The 12,562-nt window shown below is 45.5% G+C and overlaps 1 protein-coding gene across 7 annotated transcripts in view; it reads right to left on the reverse strand.

Annotated features, from left to right (window-relative positions):
* LOC142587282 (uncharacterized) overlaps positions 1-12,562 on the reverse strand; it is a 378,424-nt gene that overhangs the window by 174,510 nt on the left and 191,352 nt on the right. For all 7 annotated transcript variants that reach the window (XM_075698155.1, XM_075698154.1, XM_075698153.1 and 4 more), the window contains exon 11: positions 7,603-8,456. In XM_075698155.1, the coding sequence (XP_075554270.1) occupies positions 7,603-8,456 (854 nt within the window). The remainder of the gene's footprint in view (positions 1-7,602; positions 8,457-12,562) is intronic.

A 12,562-nucleotide genomic window follows, 5' to 3' on the forward strand; every position in this document is an offset into this window, starting at 1 on the left:
AGGGGACCCAGGGCTGCAGTGGTCGGTCGCTTGTGACGTTGGCACCTTTTACAACTAGCGACATAGCACTTGGTTGTTTCGTACATCTTGGGCCACTAAAAGTGCTCCTGCATGCGGTGTAGCATTTGTATGAAGCTGAAATGGCCGAATGTTGCATCATCATGCATGGCGCGTAGAACGCTGGACCAGAGACTCTTTAGGACAACAAGCAGAAAATGCACTCCATGCCCGGAGTAAATAGTTTTGTAGAGTACAGACAGTAAAGTGACCGCTGCCTTGAGAAGTAAGGGCGGTGACAAAAAGCGGATCGATGGTAAGATCATTCCGTTGTTCTAGCTGAAAGTCTGCCATGTCAGGGAACATTGAAGTAGCAGCAACGAGACAGTCGTCGAACTTCTCGGCATCGCAGTCAGTAGTTGCAAGAGGAATCCGAGAGAGGCAGTCTGCATCAGCAGGACAACGGCCACTCTTGTACGATACCACAAAGTCATATTCCTGGAGGTGCAGGGCCCAACGTGCGAGGTGACCAGAGGGATCATGCAAACCGACCAGCCAGCATAAAGAATGATGGTCGGTGATAATCTTGAATGGTCTACCATAAAAATAACACCGAAACTTCTGTACGGCGAAAACAGCTGCCAGGCATTCCTGTTCCGTAACCACATAATTGCTTGGCAGTCAGTCATCGTTCATCACCTCACCACCATGCTGCGGAGCGTCTGTCTGATGGAGGGTGCCTTGAGCCCTCCCTCGTTCACGAACTTGGGCAGATCGTGACACGAACCATTCAATCTAACCGGAGAATGTTAATAGATGAAGTGAAACAATTAACAAGGAAGGACATGCCTATTTATCCAACTTCATTGATGTCTTCTTCCAAGTTTTTGATGAGCGCACCATTCAAGCTAACTGGAGACTGTTCATAGATGAAGTGAAACTATTAACAAGGAAGCACATCCCTATTTATCCGACTTTATTGATGTCTTCTTCCAAGCTTTTTATGAGCGCACCATTCAATCTAACTGAAGAATGTTTACAGGTGAATTGAAACGATTAACAAGGAAGCACATCTCTATTTATCCCACTTTATTGATGTCTTCTTCCAAGCTTTTGATGGGCACACTATTCAATCTAATTGGAGAATGTTCATAGATGAAGTGAAGCGATTAACAAGGAAGCACAGCACTTTATTGACGTCTTCTTCCAAGCTTTTGATGAGCGTACCATTCATTCTAGCTGGAGAATGTTCACAGATTTAGTGAAACAATTAACAAGGAAGGACATCCCTATTTATCTTACTTTATTGATTTTTTCTTCCAAGCTTTTGAAGAGCACACCATTCAATCTAACTGAAGACTGTTCATAGATAAAGTGAAACAATTAACAAGGAAGCACATTCCTATTCATGCCATCACTTCTAATCCTAAGGCACCATGGTACAACAGTAGCATCAAGCATTTATTGAACAGAAAAACAGCTTTTTTTATCAATTTGCTCACCAATTACCAACCAAATCCGGATGGGAGATGTACAAATCTGCATGTGAGGCCTATGTAAATGCCCTAAAAACTGCCAGAAGATATTTTTATGACTAATGTTCTTCCTTCGCTGGTTAACACATATCCAAATTCTGGCACATCATCAATGCCTCTGCAGATAACAATATCATCTTGATTGGCTCATTGGGTGAACAAGTTCCTACTGACCAATTAGCATTAACATATCTGCTTGCAACTTTTTAAGCCTGTGCGACACTGAATGAATATACGGAATAGCCACTACTCCACCACCAATAGCAAAAAAAATAGTAGTGGCTATTCCGTATATTCATTCAGTGTCGCACAGGCTTTAAAAAGTTGCAAGTAGATATGATGTTAATGTTGCTTTCACTGCTCCCAATAAGCTAGGTAAGATATGCGCTGCCGTACAGAATAAAAAGGAGTGGGTAAAAGGCAAAAAACGAACAGATATTTGTCGAGTGAAGCACAATAAGAACAACAGTTTTACTGACTGTCGTATGGGTGTGGTTTATAAAATTCCCCTTAGCTGTGGCCAGTTCTACATAGGGCAAACGGGGCGGTGTATCAATCAGAGGCTAATGAAACATAAAAGGTCGTTAACCGCTGGATCGTCTTCTAATCTTTCGCTACAGTGCCAAGATTGTAACTGCATGCCAGAGTTAGATGAATGCGCGATATTGTACAGGCATAAGAATGAAGATACGTGTCTTATGGTAGAGGCATGGCATATCAATAATGGTGGAAGTGCGTGCGTGAGTCAGCCTTCGATTACTTTACATAAGGAAGAGATTAAGTGCCTTAACAGTTATGTCTCACGTAGACCAGCACGTGTACCTGACTGACACGTGGTGTTACCATTCCTGAGCATGCGCAGATGAGTTTTGTGTCTTCTTTCTTTTTTCGCCTCAGTGCTCCCTTCAGTTGATAGTCGGCGTTCGTGTTGTCCACTTCTCTACTCTTGTGTCCTGTCTGCATGCCTCACTTCTTTTTTGCATAATTGTTTTGTCAAGTGTGTAAAATTGCATTTGCCTGGAAAAAGAAAGAAGACTCTCGAGTTGGCTACAATGCGGCACCGCGAGTGTGTCGCTTTGGTCTCGTACGATGCATTCCCATGGCCTCTGTGGCGACATCTCTTTTATTGTTTGACCCCACGTAACCGCACAGCTAGTTCCATTTTACAGACAGCCAATTTGGAGAGCTTGGAGACAAGGCGGTATCGTGATAGACTAAACGCTTCTATTTACTGAATCATGACCAATAAGGAATAGATAAGAATTTATACTTTCAACCAGTACAGCGACGGCAAACTCGATCCTTCCACTCCAGGAAAGTCGGTGAATAATTTGCCAATACGAATGCTTTTAAATACTCGTTCTTCCCGCGTACAATCCGTAATTGGAACGACCTGCCCGCTGAGCTAGTTGAAAGCCCCACTATTTCGTCTTTCATGCGCGCGCTTGACCGTTTGCGATAAGTAATTTCCTTCTATTTATCAAGCGTTTTTTTTTTCTTGCGTTCTTATTCATGCACGGTTGTTCCCTGAGCTGTGACATCGAATACTCTCTTTGTTATGTGCAGTGCCGAGTGCTGTCATGCGCAACGTTAGGATGCTGCTTATACGGAATTTTTGTATCCTTGTATTGTTTCACTTATTCTTGTACTGTTTCTTGCTTTATATATATGAGCTGCGATATTGAATGCTCACTTTGTTATGCGCAGTGTTGAGTGCTGTTACGTGCAATGTTAGGATGCTGTTAAGGAATTTCTGTGCCCTTGTATTGATCATTTATTCTTGTATTGTTTCATATATACCCACTGCTGCCCAAGGCCTGACACTCAGGCTGGCAGTATGTACCAAATAAATAAAGAAAATAAATCTGCATGCGATAATGCTTTCTTCAGCCAATGCTAAAAGCCTTGTGATATACATACTCACAGATTAAAACATCACTGAAACTTACAAATCAGTCGTAGGGTGGAAAGTTATGTTCGAATGTTCACAGCGCTGGTGTCTTCCTTTTACCAAAATGGCGGCTTGCCTCACTCAGTAAGAATTGCAGGATAACACACTAGCAGCATAGTGTAGTTTTTTTTTTCTTTTTTTTTTAGAGATTACCCAGGCACGCCACATGAGTAAACTACGTTCAACATTCCCCGTCGGTTTGTGCAATCGCCAGTACAGCGAACGTATGGCATGAGACTCATCGCAAACGCTGAGCTTATGGCTCGCTTTTGTCGACGAAACCGCTTGCAGTATTTGCCACGAACGGCTGAAGTGTTTCCTTTATCTAATATTTTTGCCCCGAACACAATCAAAAATAATTATTCAGTCCCTCAAGCTCAAGAAATTGCCATGGATCATTCAATGAATCACGCACTCACTTCGCACACCTGCCCTGTGGTAATGGCTGTGCAGCTCTGTATGCAGCTGGAGTGAGGGTACGCACATGCACATAGCTGAATTGGAAAACGGTTCATTGTTTCGTCATCATTCAGTTTGGCACACGATGACAGTGCGCTGTCGACGTCTGCAAAATCTTCAAATGTAATGGCAGCAGGAATGGGCACACCACAACTTATCAGGTCATTGCCTATGCCATATTCCCCCAATGACTTGTCTCCAGCCTGCTTCTTGCCTACCTTGGGCATTGAAGTCGCCCATGTGTTTAGAGGGCCTTTTGAAGCTGAAAATAAATTCAATTGAAAGACTCCATCGCCTAGGTAAAAAGATTGAAGCTAGAGACCGACCCACCATCTTGAGGGTGGCTGATTTCAGAGACAAATCTAAAATTTTGCACCATTGCTCTATGCTGAAGGGTACGAATATAAGCATCAGCGAGGATTATTCAAGAAGGATTGTTGAGGTACGTAAATGTCTATGGGTTTCTACAAAGGAGGAAAGGTCAAAGGGAGCAAATGTTAAACTTCTATATGACAAAACCAAAGTTAATAATGTCCTTTATGCGTAGAATGAAATCACTAAAGAGCGCTATGAATATCAAGCACGCATTCAGGATGACCCCGCTTGAATTTTGGAAAGCGATTCCTTCAGGATATTGAATGTGAATGCAAGAAGCATACTAAATAAGGTCAAGGATATCGAAGCTATGATTTTAGAGCATGATCTGGATATTGTAATGATTACTGAGACATTGTTTCATAAAGATATATTAGATAGTGAGGTGAGGTATTAGATAGTGAGACAACACATGTCTTATGTAATGGTAAGGAAGGACCGGCATGGTAGAGGTGGGGGAGTTATGTTAATGATTCGTGATAATATTGACTTTTTTTTTGCTTCCTGTCCCCGTTGATATTAAGGCACTTTGGATTAAGATCATTTTTAAGAATCGTTCCGTCCACATAGGTAGTATATATATGCCCCGAAATTCACCATTCCAGGTTCTTTTTTGTCTCCGGCATTTTATGGGGTGCAATATACAACAAGGAGATAATATTATACTTTTGGGTGACTTGCGAGGAATGAAACAGATTTGATTTTCCACCAGCTTGTTTGATGGCGCTAATTACCTCTGCCACATACTGCGACCGAAGCAGTGGAGTTGCCGAGGCCAAAACTGGGCATCTGCTGCTGCTTCCCTCTGCGTGCTTGCATATTTTAATGTGAAAGTGTTAAGGAGCTCATGTCGCAGAAAAGCCGGTGTCGCAGAAAAGCCGTATCCCAGAAGGCACTTCATAAATAAAAAAAACTTTCAACATGGGCTGGGTGAGAATCGAACCAGGGCCTCCGGAGTGTGAGACGGAGACGCTTCCACTCAGCCACGAGTTCGATGGTTCAAAGTAGGACAAAAGCGCCTTTAGTGAATGCAGTGTTACCTTAGAAACATGCCGTAGAAAGTGATACTGTGGTGTACATCGGTAATTATGAGCATGTAAATTACAGAAGTCGCAGTTACACGAGTAGCAAAGTATGACTCCGCTACATTTCTTCTGCGCTCTGCGCACACGCAGAGCCATCTTGCGGCAAACACAGAAGACCCCCCTCCTCGCAATGTACGGCGCTGCCACGACAGGTGGCGCGCCACTCGCCCGCATGACACGGCTCCTCTTTCCGCTCACAGCACGATTCCTAGGTGCAGCGTTCGATGTGGGACACCTCTGACGTGATTGCTGCACCGTAGCGCGCCTGGTGGGAAAGCATCCCCTGCGATATGTGCCATGGTGCTGGCGTGGAGCCATACGTCTGCGTGGTGCTACCAAGCGAGATAGAGGACGATCCCATTGAGGCATCAGCCCCATGATCGTGTCCACCTTCATGGCGCGTCGCGGCCCGGCTGTAAGTTTGGCTCGCGTAGATCGTTTCTCCCTCCGAAATACTGAGTTCTTTGGTTCGTTCCGCTTGCTCAGGTGCACGTTTCATCATTGTGTGACTCAAGAGCATGCCGAACGAATGAGTGGGCGGTGCAAACGGGGTGCGATAACGCTATCGCGTTCCACTCTTGAAGGCGAAGCTTAAGCGTCCTCCAATTTTTTTCCTTCATCTGCTGACAGATCAGCACTGTGTTTACCTTCTTTTTCCTGCGTTCATGTCTTATCAAGATGATGAAGTCATTGCCAGTGATCATAATCATGTTAGTGTGCTCCCTTCTGTTGCAGTGTCGCCACATTCAAAAGACAACGAGAATGAGGTATTGGGTGTCACCTTCGCATCCTTGCATTCAGGATCTGTCTTGTCCTACAGAATCAGATATGGCACACTGTCTCCAACAACCTTTAAATCGGGATGTCTCGGTTTAGATGCATCAATGTTAAGAAGCAAGTGCGAGCGAGATCAACCAAGCCAACCAAAACAAGCACGAGTGAGAGCTGACACGAGCAGACGATGTGTAAAACAAGCAATCCGGCTGAACCAGACGCAAGTGCAAATAGAGCAGTTGGGTGGGTCCACATCATACCAGTTTCCCGCACATAGGTCACTGTAGGGCTCACTCTTATTGATCTCCTGTGCTCACGGCTCGCTTGCCGCCACAGCGAGCCATGGGAAATCGGCCCACGACCAATCCCCCCCGCAGCATGTGTTTTGCCACTAGTGTGGCTGGGGCATTACAGCACAACATAGAAACGGCGACCTTGCTGTTTCACAGAGAAGGTGAAAGTTATGCACTTCTTTTTTTTTTTCGAGTGCAGCATTCAGGAGTTTCTCCTAAGCCTTTCCTCTATGGCGAGGTCAGAGTAATGCTGGTAGGAGGCGGCCACTGCGTGATTTGGCACGCTACTAAGAGCATTGTCGCAGAGCAGTATGTTCGAATTAACCGTCCCAAATACTTGCATGCTCGAATTACTGGACGTTTTCAGCCACTGGAATGCGCATAACTTTGGCGGGACGCCGGCGTCAGTTCGAATAAAACGGCAGTTCAAATTAAGCGTGTTCGAATTAACGAGATTTGGCTGTACTAGATGTGTACAGCAGTGCTATATGTGGCTACATTACTTGAATGCTAATCGCATTACTGCTGAACAGTCATCGTGAGAGGAGTTCTGCCAGAATTGTTTTGTGCTGTGAAAGTACTGAACAAAGTGGGTGAGAAAAGTAGCTGCTCATTAGGAAGCCAGTTGTACCTTCTGAGAAGCTTTAGTTCAATTGGTGCTGCGCAATTACAGTAAGACAACACAGGAGTTTTTCTTCTCATTCTTTACTCCGGTTGGCTGAAGTAAAACTCTTAATGGTCATAGCACTGCACATACTTGATGACAGAAAAAAGTGTTTTATAGATACAGTATGTTCTAGTGTGACAGGAATTAGATGACATTTACAGGCTTAGGATGGAGTCCACTGGAAATAGCTGCGAAAGGCCTTCAACCTACAACTTAATGTTGTTGATGACAGCAATAGCAACATATTGGCTGGCTTGTCAGCAACAATAGCAGGAGACACAGCAATGGCAATATTCATATTTTGTAGCAGAAGCTGAAATAAATGCGACCTTGCCAACTAGTAATAATAACTAGTAATAACTAGCACTAAAACAAATTTAGCTATATGATCTCATTTGCCTATTTGCTTTTTGGAAGGAAGTTCACATGCATATGCATGGCTGCACAAATATATAAATTATCTTACTTGCACAGAGATGGCGTTGAAAGCCACTTGAAGATGTGATTCAGGACAGTGAAGCCCTCAGTCAAGTCCTCCATGCTCCTCGCAGACCTTGAAACAGCACCTTCTAGCTGCAACGCCCCGGCCAAAACACTTGGCCTGTCCCGCACGTAGGTCAGCTGACCACCGCTATCGACCCATATAGACACACTACTCAAACCAGAGTTTGAAGGCGCACAATGATGCCGTTTGCTTTTGGTGCGCCGAACTTTAACAGCCTTGGGAGAACATGGCACACTACTGACCAAGGCACAGTTCACTGGCACTTTGTCTTCTGGTTGCTGACATTCTGTATCTGCTGATTTTATGGTTGCAATGACTCCATCTCCAACGTGTCCTGAAGAGCACAGAGAATGGGGTTGCAAAGGGTTGACAGTTTGGTTCACTTCTGATGGCACTTCAGTCCGGTTGCGCGAAGTTTGCCGCTGCATGTCTAGTACCTCGTGGATGACTTCTATCTGTGCTTTTGAGATGTTGCTGTCCATGCGCCAGAAGGTGGATGTTCCGTCATCGGTAGGCTTATCTGCTTTGGCTGCATTGCTGAGACCTTTCCTCGCTGTTTTGTGTCCGCCACTATACTCTGTGTGTGGCACACCTGAAGAGTCACTGTCCTGCACCATCGGTCCACAAGCCAGTGAATACGATGAAGTGATGATGATTGAAGGTTGTGGCTCAACAGGCAGGGTGTCGAGTCCATAGATGACCTCTTCTTCCTCAGCAGTGATGACTCGCGATGCGCCTTCAATACTTGTACTTGCTTCATGACCTGGCGGAGCCATGTACACCGCATTCAGTTTGGTGGCCTCAGCAGCTTCAGGCTGCAAAAAATATTAATCAAAATTGCATTAGTCTGCAAAAAACTTTCCTTGAATAATAACTTTCCCGAAAAAAAAAACAAGAAAAAATGGTACGCAATCTTAATCTTTGACAGGTTTCTCTTAGTGGCACTCGCACCATGGTGTTGGAGTTCTTTAGGTTAACTTTAGGTGAACCGAATTCGGAGGCAACCGTATTGCACTAAATGGCTGGTTAAATATCCTGCCACCTTCGTCTGTGTGACGTCATCAGTGACATCATTACTTCTGCTTTCTACTTCTGGGTTTCGAGGAATTTCGCCAATGTCGTGCTCATGTGGCGGGTCTCTAAGGTCTACGATTCTGTGTTTTGGTGTGCGGTAATCAGTGATTTCTAATTATTTCTAATTATTCCGGACACTTCAGTAATTCAACTTGTAACTAAACTTATCAGTGTCACCAAGTTGACATTTCCAAATTCCCTGAGTTTTCCAAGTTTTCCCTGAGTGCCTTTGCAAAATTTCCTGAGCGACACAGAACTTCGTTTTATGTCAAGACGGGTTGACACCATGTCGACTGATGCTGCTACTCTCTAGTAAACAAGTAAAAAAAATTAAAAAAAAACTACTTATTATAGTTTGAATAATAAGTACTAGTGTTTATTTTATTCAAAAAGAAAACAGAAAGGTGGGGTTAATAACATGCACAGCGAATAAAATACCTTTAAAAAATTGTAAGAACCATTGCAAATCGAGTCGTACATCTTTAATACGAATAAAAATGAGTTGCATACAGCAGCAAAGATGTTCAGATATGAGCAATCTCTATCAACTGATACAAGCTGATTGTTATGCGGCCTGAACTTTGTCACAAGTGAGATTCTCTCTCAAAATTTGGTAAGTAAACCTAAACTGTCTCGACCAACGTTACTAGACTAGCAGCAGCGTAGCCAGGGGAGCTTTTCAGCCCCCCCCCAAATTTTTTCATGCTGTCAATGCACCGCCCACCCAAGCAATCCCCGGTGCCGGAAATCATTCTGAATTTTCTCGAGAATGTCTTTTTCACGCTCGGAAAGACATTTCAGCGCGAACTTTGTGAACTCGGGCTGGATTATGCGGCAGCGCCCATGCACCAGGAGTCACATAATGCCAAGCAGCCCCATCCGAGCACAAAGTTTCAAGGGCGTTTTGATGGCGAACGGGCTCGCCACGGCATCTTGCGGAGGCCGTGGAATCTACGCAGCGCATGGATGTCAATTACGAAATTTATGGGTATAAAGTTCTCGTGAAGTTTTGATGTGAAAGGTGCATTGACATTCCTAAAGTTGTGCTTTAGATTTTCAATTGCGGAACTTTGTGGGTTTGATGTTACTATAAATATTGGACGCCAAAGGTACATTGACGGTTCTAAAGTCTTACATCGGACAATACAACGAGACAATCCAAATCAACACACTGTCAGACAAGTTGAAAAAGCCAGCAGTGAGGTCAAATGAGATGAAGCGTTGTGGTGGTTCATTCGTGCTGTCATGACACATAAAAAATACCAACATTTTTTTTTTTCACCTACGCCAAAGCATCCATGTCAAACTCTAAAGTCAGCCAAGGTAACTACGTTCTTATTTATTTTTTCTACTTCGACCTTTATTTGCGAGGACACATTGAGGCTCTTCAATTTTTTTGTCCTCGCTACCCTACCCGCGGGCTGCCAGAGGCAGCCAGAGTGCATGAGTTTTTCTGGTGTTACCACAGAACACTATGCAAAGTGGTGTTACACTGACCACCGCACAGCACACTTCGGGGTGCGTTCGCTTTTCTCTGGCCAAGTGGATTTTCGCCTGGCAGAGTTTTGGGCACTTTCTGGCTAGCAGACGAGAAAAAGAAACCATCGTCACTCACCACCATCACTGTGGGGACTCAACGCACCGCGCTCGCTTGAGCGCAACCTCTCCGGAAAGTCTGGTCTCGCCAGTGTAGGATACCGAGCAGTACACGTATGGTTCTCGGTGGACCAAGCGTCTCACGTTTTCTTCTATATTCTTTCGGTAGCTACATTAGGTGCCCAAAGTAGGCATTTGATTGTGGCCGACATACTTTGCGCTTTTTTCATTTCGGTGCCACGGCCCCACAAAAGAAAAAAATGACAGTGTTGTGGCGCAGCGAATTGTCGTATGGTGAAAGTTCGATTGGGTTATTTCTTTTGCGGACACTAATGGGCCACAGGACGCTTCAGTTGCCAGATAGTCTTATTATACAGTATTGTGATAGCAATTATATAGCAATGATAGCCTCACTTCCAAGAAAGGAAAGGTCGTCATTTCCGCCGGAAGGGTGTTGTGAACTTTTCTTTTTTTTTTCGATCGTCCGGGGCCATTACTGATGAAATTTGCTAAATCTTGAGAGACTATCAATTTTTTTCATTATTGTAAAACGCCAGATCGGCTGCATGTCACAATCAAGAACAAAGTACATGGAAAATTGACGAATGGGGTCATCTTGTTCCATGACAATGCCATCCCCACGTCACTTATCTGATTAATACAAAACTGTCAATGTTCAAGTGGGAAACGCTGCAACTCTCTGCCATACAGCTCAGACCTGTCGCCTTGCGACTTCCACTTTTTGGAGCATTTGAAAAAACAGCTCAAGCAAACCAGATTCGTGTCGGATGATGACGTGAAAGAGTCAGTTGCAGACTTTTTGAAGCAGCAACCCAAGATGTTTAATGAGAGGACTGTGACGAATGTAGCATTGGTATGCCCGTCCGCTGCCATCGTTAGTCGAATAAAGAAGCGTTACGTTTTTATGTTGGGATTCGTCCTTCAGCAGACACGACATCCCACATCTGGTGACCCGGACGTGATCTGGCCTGAAGCCATCCCAGCCGTCACCCTAGGTCTTCGCGCCACCTTCAAGCCCGACATTCAGGCTACACCCGCAGAGCTCGTCTATGGGGTACCCCTCCGCCTCTCAGGCGAATTTCTCGCTGCACCACCATCCACCACCGCGACGTCAGATCCCATCGATTTCATCGCCCGGCTCCGACACACTATCGCTACCCTCCGCCCATCACCTGCAGCTCACCACTGTAAGACCGCCCCCTTCGTCTTCAAGGATCTGGCAACGTGCTTGCACACTTTTCTCCGCGACGACACTGTCCGCCGGCCTTTATGGCCACCTTACAGCGGACCCTACCCAGTTCTCCGTCGCGACAAAACCTTCACCCTGAGCATTAAAGGGAACGCCATCCGTGTCTCTATCGACCGGCTGAAGCCGGCCTACACCGATTCCGCTGAACCAGGGAATACCAGTACACCCACAGACGTCCATCCACGGCCGCCGACATCGCAGCCTGCTTCTGTCACTACACGCAGCGGACGTCGCGTACGCTGCCCAGATTTTTTTCAAGCCCTGAGGGCTCTCCACTCCGCGGGGGGGATGATGCGGCGACACACTCCGGGCATACTTCTGCGCACCCTCCGTCTTCTTATCATCTGGCCCGGCATAACACAGCTGCACGCTGGACTGCATGGTCGATAAAACATAGCGCCACCGCCACGGCACCCGAGGTATGCGTCACCGACGGAGGCTATAAAAACAGGCTGCCTGGCTGAGAAAGACCGCCTTCTACCTTCCGCTACTGTGACGAACGTAGCGTTGGTATGACCGTCCGCTGCCATCGTTAGTCGAATAAAGAAGCGTTACGTTTTTATGTTGGGATTCGTCCTTTGGCAGACACGACATCCCACACGTTTCTTCCTTTCGTGCAGTTTACCCTTCTTTCAGTATGAACCAACTGGCCCCATCAATCTTATTGCTGTAAGTGGATACCACTTTCTCATGGTATCACCAATTCGGATATGGGAGAACGCCAGCGAGCGAGAAACGCGCAAACTGCCCATCCGCATGAGCTCAAGGCTGCGGCGAGGCATCTGCAGTGGGGCTCTATGGAACGGTGCTGCCACCTGGCGGCTGTCACAGAAGTGGCGACAGCAACTGTAAGCACGCGGGTGGAGAGTTTAACAACTGAAGCTAGTCTAGTAACGTTGGTCTTTACAAACTCTCAGCCCACGCACAACACCTTAGTGTTGTGTTTCACTGCTTTAAAGAGTTTATTTTGGTTTGGATGAG

This window comes from Dermacentor variabilis, chromosome 7 (assembly GCF_050947875.1).
Source record: "Dermacentor variabilis isolate Ectoservices chromosome 7, ASM5094787v1, whole genome shotgun sequence".
NCBI lineage: Eukaryota > Metazoa > Arthropoda > Arachnida > Ixodida > Ixodidae > Dermacentor > Dermacentor variabilis.